At 45.0% G+C, this 17,803-nt stretch overlaps 1 protein-coding gene across 2 annotated transcripts in view; it reads right to left on the bottom strand.

Moving 5' to 3' along the window:
* Positions 1-5,072: 5,072 nt before the first annotated feature.
* RHOD (ras homolog family member D) overlaps positions 5,073-17,803 on the bottom strand; it is a 135,534-nt gene continuing 122,803 nt past the window's right edge. For both annotated transcript variants that reach the window (XM_085651616.1, XM_085651615.1), the window contains one exon: positions 5,073-6,247. In XM_085651616.1, coding sequence (XP_085507742.1) covers positions 5,874-6,247 — 374 coding nt within the window. In that variant the 3' untranslated portion in view covers positions 5,073-5,873. The remainder of the gene's footprint in view (positions 6,248-17,803) is intronic.

Here is a 17,803-nt window from a genome sequence, read left to right as displayed (position 1 = left end):
GCATTTCATACCCTTGGCAAAGGTGCCCACCGCTGCGGAGTTGGCCGTGAGCTTTGTGCAAGAAGTGGTTCGTCTCCATGGCATTCCGTCAGTGGTTATCACGGACAGGGGCTCGCAGTTCGTGTCCCGCTTCTGGAAGGAGGTCTGCAGGATCCTCGAGATGGACGTCCGCCTGTCATCCGCGTACCACCCCCAGACGGACGGCCAGGCCGAACGAACGAACCATACCATGGAGCAGTACCTCCGTTGTTTGCTGCTTACGGTGGAGAAGGACTGGTCCGAGGTGCTGTGGATGGCGGAATACGCGTACAACAACAGCAAGCATTCTGCCATCGGTATGTCTCCTTTCTTTTGCCTCCACGGCCGTCATCCTCGCACCACCGCCTGGGAGGTACCCCGGGACAGCCACTTACCCACAGTGCGTTCCTACCATGAGTCCTTGTGCCGCCTCTGGCAACAAGCACGTTTTGAGTTGGCCAAAGCTAAGGACACCTACAAAGCGTATGCTGACGCCCATAGACAGGAGGAGCCCGAGTACCGTCTGGGTGACAGGGTATGGCTTTCCATTCGGCACCTGAATGTGCATGGCCCCAAGAAACTGTTGCCTCGTTTTGTGGGTCCTTTTGTCATCGAAAAGGTGGTCAACCCCGTAGCTATGAAACTCTTGCTTCCTGCACACATGAAGATCCACCCTGTCTTCCATGTCTCACTGCTGAGGGCGGTTTCTTCTGGTAGCGCTGTTCCCTCTCCCCCTTCTCCGGTGGTGGTGGAGGACCATGTTGAGTATGAGGTCAGGGCCATTCTGGGCTCTCGTCGGACCAGAGGTAAGCTGTACTACCTGGTTGACTGGAAAGGGTACGGCCCGGATGAACGGTCTTGGGAACCTTTGTCCCATGTGCGCCATGCTCCCGTTCTGGTCCGTGCTTTCCATCTTAGTCACCCGTTGAGCCCTCGCCCTGTCTCCCCTGTTTGAGTCCTTGGGGTGTTGGGGAGGGGGTCTTGTTTTGGGGGGGTGTACTGTCAGGTGCCCCGCAAACGCGCACACAGAAACACCGGGAGACTCACTTCCGGTTGGAGGGTGAGTCCCGGTCTAGTGGTTGCGGCGCACGAGAGGTCGGAGAAACACTTCCGGGGGAAACGCTTACACTGCGCGTTTCCCGCCGGCTCCGTGCTTCGGATTCAACCGAATCCCCCTGAGACGTGAACGCCGAATTCCGAGTCGAGACGCGACTCCAGTAACCTGGTTCCAGTGCAGTTGGAGGCGTGTAAGTGCATCCTTCTCACCGCGCTGGAGCGCCCCCGCCTTAGAGGCTGCCTGAATCCCAGAGCGCAGGTGTGCTCATGGGATATTTGTTTCACGTTGTTGTTCGTTTAGCGCAGGAGCGCTTAGGGAGCATTTAAGTCTACATAGCGCAGGAGCGCTTGAGGGATACTTTCGTTTGTTAGCGCAGGAGCGCTTGGGGGTTTTGCTTCAATCCTACAACGCAGAAGCGTTGGTGGGGTACTCTTGGTTTTTGCTTCATTCAGCGTGGGTGCGCTTAGGTGGTACTGAAGAGTCCATAGCGCAGGAGCGCTACTGTGACAAAGTACCCATTTCATTCTGGAACTGTGTTCTAGCACCTACGTTGCCATTGTTATAGCTTGCCCCCTTAGTTTGCCACTTTCTTGCGCAAGAACACCTTTGCGCATGGTTTGACTTTTCTTTTGACACACATGCGCAGGAGCGCTTTACTTTGATTTACGGAAGGAGTAGTGTCCAGGAGCTCATCGCCAGGAGCAGCGCTGATTCTGGGTGCCCTGGTCCGAAGAAGCATCGGTGAGTCCCCGGAACGACCTTCTTTCTGTGTGTGGGTTAGCGTGGGTGCTGTAGAACAGGGGTTGGGATTCCTTATTGATCTAGTCCTTCCTGTCTTCCATAGGGCCCCAGGATACTCCTACACCAAGCCGCTACGTCCTTTCTGGCTCCCTTCCCTGCGTCCATCTCATCCCCGTTGGTTCCTACTATTCACGAGGGTCAGGTGGGTACAGGGACGGGTGCTCTTGTCGTCTCTGCGGAATCACCTCGCAAGCAAAAGGTGAGTCTTGTGAGGTACACGACAAAGGGTTCTCGTCAGGCGCTGATGGAGTTTACTCTACGCCCCTGCAACAGCAGACAGGCCTCAGCCGGCTCCTTCTCCATGCAAGATTTAAGTTGCCATTCACTGCGTTTGCAGGCGGCTAGATGTGGGTCCCCCCCACCCCTGCCATGGAAGGCGTGGTGGCCCCTGCCGACTCGGAAGCTGGGACTCTGGGTTCAAGTCTCTCTATCAGCTCAACATCCTGTGATTCTGGGCGAATAACTTAATCTCCCCGTGCCCATGGACAGCGCCTGGATACCCTCATGGGTGATAAGCCGCGCTATATAAATCTACAAATGTATTTCATTTATTACACCCCTGTTAGTTAAATTCAAGACAGCATGTAATAAAAACAAGTTTTAAAATTAAATATTTTTAAATTGTAGAAAGATTTGGAGTAACCCGTCCACCAGAATCCGAATCGGGCCCGTAGTTTCCACGCGTATGATGTTGGGTCTCCAAGCCTGAGGGAAGCACGAGACTCCGTGTCCCTACACACAGGGTCTGTGAGATCCATTTTGAGAAGGCGGCTTCCTGGCATTTCTCCTTTTACTTCCACATTCATAGATTTCAGCCAGTCAAGCAAGTTCATCCGCGGTGACCTGTAACAAAAGGAGAGAGAAGTCCCACGGTGTTTTCCACCATTACATGGGGGCTTGGGGTATGCATAGACCCCCACAGAGTAAAAAGTGTAGCCCTTGCCATTGGAAAGCCGCATTGACCCTCATGGAGAAGACAACTGAGAGGGAAAGGTCACAGGACCTGTAGGCTGGCCTTCCCAGGAGGTGGGGCCTTCACTGAGAGAGACCTATCAGGAGAGCCCACCTTTTGGGGTGAAGAAGAATCGGGGCTTCCTCTCCCCGCGTGGCCATGCCATCAACCCACAGAGGGCTAAGGCATTTTCTCTCGTGACCGACAGGTAAGCAGTTGGACGTGGGCCCTCAAAGATGTGAGGTTATGTTGTTGATATTTGGTTTTTTATCTTTAAATAGGCACTATGGGTGAAGGATGACATGTCTGTCTGTCTTTAGTGTGTAGCATGTTGCTTTACATAATCTATTAGGCTGGGGAAAACAACCAAGTGTGCACTTTCTGTGTGGGATGATGTGACTGTGTGCCACTCACGCCATAGGTTATATTATTTCATCTTGTGCTCTTAAGCCCTATTCTGGCATGTTTTTTAATTTCCACATACATGTACAAGTAAAGGTGTCATGTAACATGTATTTGATTGTATATAATGGTGTAAATATAATATTGAGTGATTTTTTAATGATGTGTGATTGATTATTGTCAATCGTATTGCAGCCCTGAAGAAGCATGGTCACCTGCGAAACACGTGTTGGCTGCCGCTTTCGACACTGGCTCCTATCACTGAAACCGACTTGGTTGAGATGAAGAAACTTGAAGGCTGCTTCAGGTGTCTGTGCATACAGATGCCATGAAATCGGTTGAGGATATAGTTTTTTTTTTACTTTGGTCAAAATCTTCTTTGATACATTATTTGCTTTATTTGAGTCAATTTAAATATATGGTAAGAGAAGTTTCCGTGGTTAATAAATTATTGTTTTTTATAACATATTGTGTCTCTACAATGTTTTGATAGTGGATGAGTCCGTGTTATAGTTGAATCCCCCCTAAAATCTTAACATTTTCTATAATCCACAGAGGGCTGACAAGGCCCGCCCTCTCTCCTTCAGAGCTTGGTGGGGGACTGGTGTTTAGGCAGCTCTCATTAATTGGAGCCACACACAACCGATGAGTGGGCGGGGGGACTGAGCTGTCTTGTTATCTTTGACGGGCCTGTGGGGCATGTTCCAGAGAGCAGGAGCCCATCTCTACCCTGGAGGGACTCTGCATGGAGGGTGGCACCAGGACAGCAATACCAGCCCGCCCCTTATTCTTAGGGCCTTCCAACTGCTTGTGCGGACCTGTGACATGGGTGTGAGCACGTTGGTACGCAGATGAAAATTCTTGTCCTTGTGGTCGCTCCTTCTGGCACTGCATTTGTGGTGTCCCAGCAAGGTCTTGGGTTCAAGAGGGTACAAGAAGAGGGTATGCTTCTTTGCCACAGGGAACCAGTATAAGAGGCAGACGTCGGTTCTATGAGCATCTTACTTTTGCTCCTGGTCTTAAGTCATAGGAGTGGACTCAGCATTAGGCTACAGGCGCACCTTGTGATGAACCCTAGCTTCAGACTGAGGAGCAGCACTGATCTAACACGGAGTCAGTCTGTGTGGCCACATTAGCACAAAGATCAATGTATAGGCTCAGACGGTACAGCCAGATTGGCATCCAGCATTAGGCTAGATTGGCTTCCGAGAGCCAGCACACACCGCTCATTTCACATTTGCCAGCACCAGATATTTTCTGAACACCAGAGTCCTTTTCAAGCTGTCAATGGCTCTGTTTTACAATAAAACCCCACATGCTCAAACACTGCCATATTTATGTAGTGCGGAATGGTTCTGGTACCCTCTGTATCGGACAGGCATTCCAGAGATCTAGAGGAAGAGGGATGAGGCATAGTAGTATCATATACACATCGGTACACACAACAGTGGACCCTTCCGGGAAGGGCTGAGTGCTCCACGTGCTTAGTTATTTGTCACAGCATAGCAAGCCGTCCTCATTTTGATTTTATTGTACAGCTAAGAAAGTGAAAACGGTGGTCCTTAGTATCCAATGGCTACTGTTGGACATCATGGAGAGTCACCAGGCAACGGCACCTTGAATTAAGTCCACTGCAAGGACAATTCCAAGATTATCTGCACAAACATTTAAATACTCAAGGATTATAAATACAGTAGATGAAGAAAAGAGTAGATATGAGGGCTATTAAAATAAGGTATAGGGTAGTGTTCCCCAGTGCACAAGTTGATGGCATCCTCACCCGCCCAATCTGACAGTCTTTGTATTACTCCAATTCATATATCAAATACTTGTAGCCCTTACTCTTTTTCAAAAAATGGTTCTCTTTTATTCATAATCTTTAACACATATCAATTGGAATTGTTGTGTGTGCATTCATTTAGATTCTATGAGAATCCCATGGTTGGTCAATCAAACTGCTTCTATTCAAGCGGGCAAGGGCAACAGATGAAGAGAAGTGTGTGACAGACATAGAGTTTAGCAATGAAGGGCATCAATCAAGCCTGGGTAAGTGTGTGTTGTAGTTCTGCAGGAGTTCTGGACTAGTGAACCTGACCCCGTAGGCAGATTAATTATTTATAACACTAAATATCACTGAAAGAAGATACTCAAAGATGACTTCTATGTTCAAGATCCTTTATAAGTTTTCTTCTAGACATTAAAACTCCTCAGGGTATAAATGTAGAAGAAGAAATTAGAATATTCCAGTGGAATTGCTGCTTTGGAAGCATATAGCGCAGAAGGAGGAGGGTCAGGCATCTTCAGGAGTTGTATAAAAGCATTAAACTACCTTCCAGCATGGGAAGTTGAGGAATATCTGTAACATAGTTCAGAATGTCAATAGACAGACTCAGCATTAAAATGGCAGTGAATATGGTGTGAAGACAAAGACAAATCCATAAACTGAACTCCATCTTTGGTGCTGCAACAGACAGCAAATAAGCAAAGACAACAGGCCTGGCAGCCCATCCCTGCTCTTCACATATGTGCATCACCACAATGCTCTATGCAGCTCCGGGTCCCGCTGCTTCTTGTCTCCCAGTCTCTACCACTTCTTAAAAACAAATTATTGCACAAAATATCACTCATCGGTTTGGCAATTCTTTACATTTCCGTGGATAAACATGTTTGTTGCAATAATTTTTCTGCAAAGGCTGCAAAAGAGTGTTCATCAGTCATCCTCTTATGGTCCTCTGATATGATCAAAAAGTTCTCCTTATGCATTTCAAGTCTTTTTTTGGTGCGTAGCGAAGAAGTGTCTGTGAGCTCCCCAAGTTCATTGTTATACCTGGTGTGGGAATCAGCAGGTGCTACGACAACACGCAGCCTCTCTTTGTCCTCCGCTTGCGCTGTTTCTTCTTCATGCAATGAATGGCTGCCGTGGCTGCCTCTGAGAAGATGTCCAGTATGTTCTCGCGGAACTTGGCCGAACATTCCAGGTAGGCGACAGCTCGTATTTCCCGGCCCATGGACTGCCCCTATGAATTAAAGGAGAGAAGGGTAAGTAGGTGCTGGACGGGTGGGTTCCTGAGAGAGAAGACACCATAAGAACCTGGCACAGGACATGGTTCTGTCAAAACCATGCTGCTTATTATACATGGTGCTAGTTTAATAAATGTTTTATTGTAAGGCAAATTTAGCTAAACGATACACTAAGTGCTAATTGAAAAACATGTTAATTTGTGTTTATGTTTCACTTTCGCTGAAATGTCTCTTACAAAACTCTGTAAGATCTCTAACTTGGTGCTACTAATACATGTTACATGTATGTCTCTATTTCAATAAAAAAATAATCTCTCACCAATCTGCCTCCATGAACGCACACACACTGTTATTGCTGGTGGTGTACAGAATGCTCATGCTTAAAGAGCTGTCAATAAACCAGAGGGAGGCAGAGTGATGTGAACATCCCAGGAAGAAGGGATATCGGTAAACTTCTGGAACATAAATGACTATAGTAGAAGAGGAAGAGGAGAGAAATGTAAATACCCAGGGCTATAAGTGATCTAGCAGATGGAGAGGAGACATATACAACTACCCAGGGCTATATGTGATCTAGCAGATGGAGAGGAGACATATACAACTACCCAGGGCTATATGTGATCTAGCAGATGGAGAGGAGACATATACAACTACCCAGGGCTATATGTGATCTAGCAGATGGAGAGGAGACATATACAACTACCCAGGGCTATAAGTGATCTAGCTGATGGAGAGGAGACATATACAACTACCCAGGGCTATATGTGATCTAGCAGATGGAGAGGAGACATATAAAACTACCCAGGGCTATATGTGATCTAGCAGATGGAGAGGAGATGTATGTAAATACCCAGGGCTATAAGTGATCTAGCAGATGGAGAGGAGACATATAAACCTACCCAGGGCTATATGTGATCTAGCAGATGGAGAGGAGACATATAAACCTACCCAGGGCTATATGTGATCTAGCAGATGGAGAGGAGACATATACAAATACCCAGGGCTATAAGTGATCTAGCAGATGGAGAGGAGATGTATGTAAATACCCAGGGCTATAAGTGATCTAGCAGAAGGAGAGAAGATAAATGTAAATACCCAGGGCTATAAGTGATCCAGCAGGTGGAAAGGAGACATATGTAAATAAACAGGGCTGTAGCTGAACTAGAAGAGGCAGAAGAGATGTATATAACTACCGAGGGCTATAAGTGATCTAGCAGATGGAGAAGAGACATATCAAAATACTCAGAGCTATAACTGAACTAGAGGAGGCAGAGGAAGGATGTGTTAATACCCAGGGCTATAAATGATCTGGCAGATGGAGAGGAGACATATACAACTACCCAGGGCTATAAGTGATCTAGCAGATGGAGAGGAGACATATATAACTACCCAGGGCTATAAGTGATCTAGCAGATGGGGAGGATACATGTTTAAATGCCTAGGGCTATAAGTCATCTAGCAGATGGAGAGGCGACATATAAAAATACCCAGGGCTATAAGAGGTCTAGCAGATGGAGAGGCGACATATAAAAATACCCAGGGCTATAGAAAGGGAGAGAATGAATATGTAAATACCCCAAGGGTGTAAATAAAGAGGAGAGAGCGCGAGAGAGGGCGGGAGCGAGAGAAGGGGTATTTGAAACCATGGGCTATAAATAAAATGGAAGAATGAGGAGAGATGTGTAGTTTTATAAATTTCTACTTGCCAAAGGGACTCGATGATTCAAAAATCTACCTGTAATGTGAAAAAAATCCCCTTGTCCCATTTGGTACCATGTACTGATGTGACACATGTTGGCAATATTATTATATCATAGCTCCTATAACACCCACTCAGATTACGCCAGGGCGTATTTTGGATCAGGGTTGGGTTCTAGCAGTGCTGTGATCGTACACCTTTGAGATTATACCGGACTCTGCGCATACCAGGGCTCTGTCCGCAGGCTCTGCATTACCATTACAGCTCCTTGAGACCCTTGGGGGTGAGTAGCGCGCTTTAAAAGCCCCTGATTGATTGAGAGGCTCTGGTTATGAATGGACGCTCAATGGAATACCTCTCTGCTCATAATCGGCCGATGAATATTCCAGGACTTTCATTATGCTGGAGCTCTGCATGTAGCAGAGCTCATAATATGTCATTTATTTCCTTCTATCTTTCATTTTTCAAGGATTGCTCTGATAAATCTAATTTTAAGTATTCAATTGATATTACAAAATATGACTTTAAATACAGTCAGATCCCTCTTGGGCCTAGTGTCCAGGCGGCCAACTGAAGGATCACGGAGGCCACCCCCAGACTGACCTAACTGTACCACAGTTACCTCTTTTCCCATAACTGTGAAAACCTACCAAGTGCCATATCAATGAATAGACCGCTGCATTTAACAACTAGACAAACTGCAGAGTCTTGGCAGGGTCAGCATTTTATGGATTATCTAGGAGTGTAAGTTGTCTTGCACCTGCAAAAGTCGTTTGATCACTCAGAAGATTTTTGTGTGAGTTAATCTACTCACAGGGAATGGAAGTAGGAGGGGAGTGGTAGTTCCACGGCTGGAGTGCCCTGGGAATTTGTGCACACTCATACACTGACGTGTATAAGGATAGCAACAACTCCTCTCTGTCCGTATCCCACCCTGGAACAGGTTCAACTTTATTCCTGACAAGGACCGGAGTAAAACATTTTTCTCAGTTGGAAGGGAGTTTCTCCCTGGAGGGGACAATACCACCCCCATGGAGGAACAAGAAACAAACTTTAAGAAAGGAATTTGTACTTGCTTAGTAGATGTTCAAGCTTCGTTCACCTACAGCATTCTTTACTTGATCTTAGTTTACCTTTGTTTTCATTGGCTCTCTGTGGAGTTTGTATGGGGATTCTAAACTGTTTGGGTATTCAAGTGAGTTGGAGATCGGCAGAGACTAAGTTTGACGTGGCACAAGATTATTTAGTCTCGTTCGACGTAGAGTCCTTGTATACATGTATACCTCAGGACGAGACACTCACTACAATAGAGGCTCTACTCGATTCTAATCCTGTTGACAGTATTACACCAATACACTTCATCATGTCTTGTGCATGTATGGCCATGAAGGAAAACTTTCTTTAATTCGAAGATGACCTGTACTTGCAAATGTCAGGTACATCTATGGGCAGCGTTTTTGCCCCCAGCCTGGCTAACCTCTATGTGCACCATTTAGAGCAGACCGTGGTTCTACAGGAACACAATCCCTTTGAGAAACACATTCGTGTTTGGAAACGTTCTCTCAATGACGTTTTTGTAATATGGAGAGGGACTCCTGACACCATCGAGTCTATCCATCATTGGCTAAATACCAGAAATTATTTTCTTGGATTCACATTTGAATTCTCCAAAGACAGTTTACCCTTTCTTGACATTCGGATCTTTCCTGAAGGGGATGACCTCAGCACAGAGCTATATAAAAAAACCGATGGCTCACAACTCATTGTTATCATACGAGAGTTACCATCCTAAAGCACTCCGTTAGAATTTGCCCTTTGGGCAATTTCTCAGGGTTTGGAGGAATTGCTCCTCTATGGAGAAATACAAAGAGCATGCAAGCATTCTGACCAACCATCTGAAAGAGAGGAAATACCCGCTCAATACCATACGGAAATCCAAGAAAAGAGCGGCCCACAACAACAGAGAGGCTTTAATTGAAATTTCATCTCCAAAAGAAGCTAACTCAAGGTTGACATGCGTGAACATGTTCTGTGTTTACTCGAACCAGATCAAAAAAAGCATCCTGAGTCATTGGAAAATATTGAACATTGGGAAGGAGACATTGCCCCACCCCTTCTTTGCCTTTAAGAGGAGCACCAATGTCAAAGACCAGCTGGTACATACACGGCCAAGACATAAGAAGTCTGTTGGACAGGAATCTCTGTGGGGTTTACCACCTGTCAAAGGTCATTTTCCATGTGGGATGTGTGCCGCTTGTCCACAAACCAAACAAACAACAGAAATAGACATAGGCATGGATAGACCTTGGATCTTAACGAAACACACAAACTGTAACAGTGAGAACTAATCTACCTCATCTGTTGCCCATGTGGCCTATGCTACGTGGGGATGACCACTCGTAAGATCAAGACAAGGATACTTGAACACAAAAGTACCATTCGGTGTAAAAAAAGATCGACCAAAATGACCAATCATTTTTTGGACATGAATCATTCTGCCGATGACTTGTACTGGACAGTCTTGGAGCAACCATGGATTCCGGCGCATATCACAGACATATCAAAGTTTTTGTTTAGACATGAGCAACGTTGGGTATTTAGAATAAAGAGTGATACCACAGCAGGGGCGTAACACAGGCCCCGCATCCCCTGGGGTGCGGAGGGGCCCCCAAGCTCCAGGGGGCCCCGTCAGCACAATGCTCTGGCCCGGGAGCTCCTGATTGAGCCCTGAGGGGGCCCCTCCACATACCTTGCAGGGGGGCCCCCTCAAGTTTCGTTACGCCACTGTACCACAGGACTCAACGACGAGATTCCATGGTTGTCTCTATAGAAGAATACAGCGTATACTTCTGTTCCACACTCCATATACCATCAAGCATTGGTCATTCCTTAAGCCCACATAAACAGCCAAGTATAGGTCATTTGTAATGCCCACATACACAGCGTTTTCCAGGTTACGCCACGGCAATTCTGAAGAACACTCTATTACATTTCTCAATTTATGCTATATAATAATCTGGGTACACCGGCTGACGCCTCACATATCTAACCTCAATACACTGGGGTTCAGTTGTCATCAGGGGACTTATTAAATGCACATCGTACTGCCAATGAATCCCAAGATGTGCATATTAGCAGAATTGACGTCATGCATATACCCTACCTGGCATACTTATGATCAGTTATCATCATTGTGCTTACAGTAGGCTCATTCTGCTACATATGTATCCTAAGGGGCCCCATGGAACACCTCATTTTGTAATTACAACTAAACGAAGCACATATATGGCTCTGTGGAACAGAGACTTTTACGTTGATTGGCAACTAATACACTTGTTTGGCCGCTAGTATTGCGATTCATTATATTTAGGCATTATTTTCGAAAACATATGAGTGTTTGTAGCTTGTGTGACACATGCACAAGAAAGTTACTTAATTCAAAGTTTTTTTGATAATGGTGTAGTGTAGCATCTGTACAAATGCACACTAAGTTCGCCATGCATGCGCCGTGTTAACATTGACTACAGTACCCTGGCATTGCTACAAGACACCTATGGGTCCTGACATTGAGGCGCGGGAAACAGACCCGCTAGAGGACTATTTAAATGGCTGTCCTGCCCTCCGGTCGCTACCTCCGGTCGCAGCTCATGTACCATGATGGGGTACCGATGGAGAGGTAAGTGGGGGGTTCGGTTATTGGGGCTCTGTCACTGTGCCTATAGAACGAGTGTATTGGTTGTTTTAATGGCAAGGGGACCTTTTGTTAACAATAGGGATCCATTGTATCTAAACTAGCCATTACAGCGATATCGGTGCCGCCGTACACTGGCGGTCCGTTTAAATATTCCGGATACCTTTTATTCACGGCTGTGTTTGTAACCGTCACATGTTAAACTACACTGCCACTTTTAATAGTAATCCCCTGATGCATTTATCTAGCCATTGCAGAGATATCAGCGCCGCTGTACATTGGCGGTCCGTTTTAATATTCGGGATGCTTTTTGAATCACTGCTGTGTTTGGACACCGTTACGTGTTAACCTACACTGCCACTCTGAAAAGCAATCCCCTGCCAAGCGGCAATTGCTCTTTCCGCGGTCCTTGCCTAAATATCGTGTTGTGACTGGAATGCCCCTTGGTTATATAACACTCTTATGGGGTAAACGACCAATATTTGGTATGATCTCTAATACAAGATCCCTGAAACAAGATCGCAGCGATAGATGCAGATTCAGCATCGCCAAAACCTGGGTTCCGGCAGATAGTTGTCCTTTGGATATCCAGGATCGCCATGTGCACCGCTTTACAGTGATATGTATGCTTGGGTCTATTGTCTCCCTACACTGTCTTGTCCTCAATGGTTTGCTTTCCTCACACACATTCATTTATAGATCAGTGCCCACATTTGTAATTGCAATGTGCGACACTAGATCTTGTTTTTTTTGCAGAGCGGGGCCCCAATCCCTGAGCTGTCGCCGGGTAGAGGTGTGGCTACTTATCCAAAACCTTTGGGTTAGTGTATTCTCACTAACAACATGCGAGCACTTGCTAATGAGGATATGGCTAATCCTTATAGAACATCATGCACCACATTATAACTGAAGGATTGTTGTTTGACTTGTTGCACTTTTTGTCTTTTGTCTCACCCTTCCAGATAGCTCCAGTAATACCCATCTGCAACATATAGGATTACTGGTTGTGTATCGTTTTCTTTCTTTTTCACATTTTGCACTAGCGGCAGCATTTTTTGATTCATCTTGGTCCTGAAGAAAGCCTAGATACAGTGGTTTTAAATCAATACTACTCACTGCACTGCTTTTTAATCCTACCAGTGCGAGCAAGTGAATAAAGAGTTTTTTTTGCCCTCACTAGGTAGTTTTAATCTCACCACTGCGAAATTCACTTAATCATGCTCTATTGCGCTGCGCTCTCACCACACCTGTCATTCACATATAGGATTTTAGCATCCTAGAGAGGTCTTTACCATCTAAAAACATCCCAGAGCTCCTACCTCACAGTGAGGGAGTTGTAGCCCTCAGTGGGACTAGGTCTCCCACTGGGAGGAGAAACCCATATGATGAAGCATGCCACCTATGATGGGTGAGGGTTTTCATCCTGAAAAGGATTTCCCTCCGTTTATGCGGGAGATTTCGTGAGACTAATCCTACTATTGATTGAGGCATATTTGCGTGCTAGTATAGACCCGAGGATTTTTTGTGTTACAATTGTATTTTAGTAGGGGATACGCTCCTCGTTGGTCTTTAAATCATCTCCCTTGGACGCTCTCCTCCCTTTTTTGTGTGTTAGTTAATTTCAGATAAGGCATGATAAGGTTGTGGAACCTTCTGATATCAGAATTTACGGGTTTGGGGAAAAGAAATCTCTATAAAGGGCTATTTCATTTCGGCGATTAAATTCAGACAAAGTTATTTTCGGTAACGTGTATGTCACTATTGATGGGCTGCAAGTGTTAGGATGGAGACATCAAGGAAAGTTCCATATCGCGCTTCGCCCTAATGCCAAAATACAAGTTTGTTTTGTTGAGGACTCTGGTTGTATTCAAAGTGTCATGGATAAGGATAAAAGATGCATCTTCGATAAACATAAGAATCTTTTTCGCAACGAACTGGGTCAAGTGAAAGGTTATTCACACCTTATCCAACTTTAAAAAAATGCAGTTCCTGTTAAACATATATTGAGACATGTTCCTTTGTCTGTTTGTGCGGAATTGTCTCAAATGCTTAATAATATGTGCGCAGAGAGAATTATCGAACTTGTTGATTCATCAGAGTGGGTTTCTCCCATTGTTTTGGTAAAAAAGGAATGGGAAACTTAGACTCTGTTCTGATTTGAGGTCTGTTAACATACAAATTCTAGTGGATTGCCCCCTTTGCCCAGAATTCAAGATTTATTAGCAAAATTGGATGGGGCGAATGTTTTTTTGACTATAGACCTCAAATCAGATTATCATCAGGTTGCGTTGTCTCCTCAGTCAAGACATTTGGTTACTTTTATCACACCTGACGGGGTATTCAGAGATGTCAGGATGCCTTTTGGTTTAGCGTCTGCTGCATCAGTATTTCAAGAATGTCTGTTCTGTCTGTTTGGAAATATCGATGGGGTGGTGGCATTCCAGGATGATATCCTCATGTATTCCAAAACTGATGATCAGCATGCCACTTTACTTAATAGAGTGCTGACCATTTTGGAGGAGAAAGAAATGACTGTTCATCTTGATAAATGCAAATTTTCACGGAATAAGTTGAGTATCTCGGACACACAATTCCCAGCTCTAGAATTTTTTCCTAAAAAAGATTTGTTAACCACCATTCGTGATATGCAGACTCCCAAATGTAAAGATCAACTTAAATCTTTTTTTGGGGTTATGTGAGTATTACGCAAGGTTTGTTCAAAGTTTTGCTGACATTGTTTTACCTTTGAGGTCATTACTTAAAAAGGGCATGAAATTCGAGTGGCTGGGTATTCATACCTCTGCGTTCAGTGGTTTAAAAAAAGCAATCATCGATTCAAAACCACTGTTTGCATTTTCACATGATGCTTCTAATGTTGTCATTGTGGATGCCAGTGCGACTGGACTTGGTGCTGTTTTCAGTCAAATCAAAGAGGGGGGTTGAACACACTATAGCATTTGCATCCAGACCTCTCACTTCAGCAGAATCTACGAATTCCACCATTACGCAGGAAGCTTTGGGGTGCACATGGTCTGTGGAACATTTTAAAATGTATTTGTGGTGCAAACATTTTCATATCAAAACTGACCATAAACCTTTGATTTTGTTACTTTCAAAACATGGCATGGGAAAAGCTTCTTCTAGATTGGTTAGGATTTTATTGAAACTTTATGAATATAACTTTTCTGTGAGATATATTCCTGGCACACAGAATGTTTGGGCTGATTGCTAGTCCCATTTGCCAGGGGATGTTGTTGCAAGTCCTAAGGAAGAGTGTGTTGTTGCATCTTTAAATGATGTTGTACTTTCTGTGGGAGAGGTTATTTCTAAGGAAGAATGGTTGTCAGCCATGCCTCAAGATGATATCTTAGTAATGCTTAAAAGTCATATTGTAGAAGGATGGCCTTTGGAGAAACGTTTATCTAAAGATCTACAAGTTTTCTGGAAGGTCCAGGATGACTTATTGTAAAAGGAGGTTGTTTTGTTCCACCCTCTGGCCTCAAAAAACAAATTGATTTATATTGCTCATTTAGGTCGTTTGGGTCAATCTAGTACCATTAAGAAAGTCAGGAATATTTGGGGTGGCCTTACATGGACAAATATGTGGTGAAGTTTGTTGAAAATTGTCCTTCATGTATTAAATCTGATAAGATTTTGAAAACTCAACATGTTGATCATATTCAAAGCACCTTTCCTGACAGACCTTGGTCCAAGTTGGCCATGGATTTATGAGGACCCTAGGAAGGAATTGACTCTAGGAAAACATATATTTGGGTTCTCATTCATTATTTTTCACAGGGAGTGGAATTAAAGTGGATATCTCATCAAGATACTGTATCTGTTATTGATTTTGTGCAGGAGGTGTTCAGGAAAGAAGGTTTTCCTGACAGTATTGTAACAGACAACGGCTCCCAGTTTACCTCGATTGCCATTGAAGATTTTTGGGTCGAGCCTAGCGGCAGCGCACATTTACTAATCGCTTTGCGAGGCATGCAGTAGTTGAGTATGCTGTGTAAGCCTTGCCTTCTCTCCGCCCTTACTTTTCATTGGCTGGTGTCATTGTCCTTGGTAAATGCTGGCTGCCGATTCATTATGAGGCTTGTTAGTCCCTCCTTGTTATCGCCCTGTCGCCATTTGTTACCGCCCATTACGACTGGATCTTTTACTTGGCTCCGTACACAGTCGGCTTTATCTAGGGGGGGACCATTATTTTGTTTATGGGCACTAATGGGGACACTATCAGAAGCTAACTTATTGTATTTGTATCCTGAGCGCAGCGCCAGCTTTAAGGACACCGCGCTCAGTTTATTTATTTATTTAACTTATATGTTGAGCTCGGCGTCCACTTCTGGGACTTCGCGCTCTGTTTATTTATTTTAATGTTTTGAACTTTCATAATGAGTGCGGTGCCTGCTCAGTGTTAAAGTTAAAAAAAAGAAACCGAGTGCGGTGTCCTTGAAGCGGCGCCGAGCTCAGTTTTAAACTTAAGCAAGCATTTGCAATGCAATAGGGCTCGCATTTACGCAAGTGTTCCTATTGCATTGCAAATGCTTGTGTTTTTTAGCCTGTGTGTCATTAGAAAGCTGCATTACCATAGAAAATGAAAAAGGAAAACGAAAACACGTGCACTGAAGCCCATTATTAAAAGATTCTCTGTAAATTCGCAGGAATACTAACAATTTATATGTGCCCCTTCTATGAGTGGCATTACTGCACATTTATCGTTACATAGTAGTAACTTGTGGAAACGGCAAGGTTTTCTGTATGTGCTGGTGCGGAATTCGATCCGTGCTTGGGTATTCCGTGATGACACTGCTTTGACCGACTGCTCTCTGTACCAGGATATTCTCACCAAGCACCGGAATGTCTCCTTTCCAAAGCTGAATCCCGGTATTTGCCGAACAGAAGTGCAAAGAGGCAGTGGTGACCGAGGCAGGCCCTGCTCGCCCGCCATCCAACGCTTCTGCCTTGCTTCAGCCAGCCCGAATCAGCACCATGCAGCAAAGGTGTGAGCCTGGATGGGCCCTTGAGGTGCGCTTGTAGGCTAGTGATCGCCGCCCCAACCCTAGAATGTCCTGCAGAAGCATCCTAGCTGAGGCACAGGGTCAAAACACAATACGAGCACAAGACTGCTCGCCCTGCATTGCATAAAAGATTGCTCATGTTTGCCACAAGACACACACCACACACTCTTCCATTGATAACTTTTCCAGAGAGTAGCTTTATACCTGCCTTGCCAGGGTAGGGAAGCGCTATTAAAATGGAATTACAATACGATCTACCCTACTCTTGGGGTTATCCGAGCTACACACATTATTCCCTTGCTGATGGCGGTGGCCAGCTATTGTGGAGAAACATTTTAGAACTAATAAAACTGCTCTATTTTTTGTTTCTTCTGTGATCCAGAGTCTTTTGAAAATATCTTCTGTTTAAAAAAAAAAATCTGTTTTTTTAAAAGCTTGTCAGCAGGTAAAGAGATGTTGCCATGTGGGGGCGGGTGCCCAGAGTTCTCGTTATATGCAGCCACACAGTGGTATTTGGATGACGTGTTCCCCCAGAGGCTCACTATACTCTATTTTGCTGCTAGGAGGACTTGGGAAATTCTCTGCCCTTTGGGGGAGTGGAGGGGATAGGAATTCTTTTGAGGTAAGCCCATTAAGATTGATGTAGGGTCCCTGATGAGAGACTTCCCCTCAGTGTCCGGTATAGTGGTTAAGACCTCCCTTCAGAATTGATCTAAACTTTGAAAAGGCCACAAGATATGATAGCTGCCCGCATCCCCTACAGCATGCCTGGGTCTGCAGGCGTGGATCATGCACATTTGTGCTGGGGTGCAGTGCCATCTGTATATTACCTTATATGCTACACTCTCTTATGCTTCGCCTAGCTAAAACTGCTATAGTCCAGCTTGCATCCTCTTCCACACCGCTCTCCTGCCACTATTTATTTATTTTCTACCTGACATTACCTGGTGGCCCCCCACCGGAAAGTTTGTGCTGTTCAAGTAACGGATGTTCACAGAACATTTTAACTCTACCACGGTCACAGCAGCCAAATTCCAACTGCTCAACATTAAGACAGGCCAACCTCAAGTTCCAGTCCATGCATCCAAGCCAGCCCATCTATACACTTGCTGTAAGTGCGGCGGGTTGTTTTATTAGC

Source organism: Triturus cristatus, chromosome 4_1 (assembly GCF_964204655.1).
Source record: "Triturus cristatus chromosome 4_1, aTriCri1.1, whole genome shotgun sequence".
In the NCBI taxonomy this organism is placed as follows: domain Eukaryota; kingdom Metazoa; phylum Chordata; class Amphibia; order Caudata; family Salamandridae; genus Triturus; species Triturus cristatus.
The sequence above is the reverse complement of the archived record's forward strand: the minus strand, read 5'-3'. Positions and strand labels throughout refer to the sequence as shown.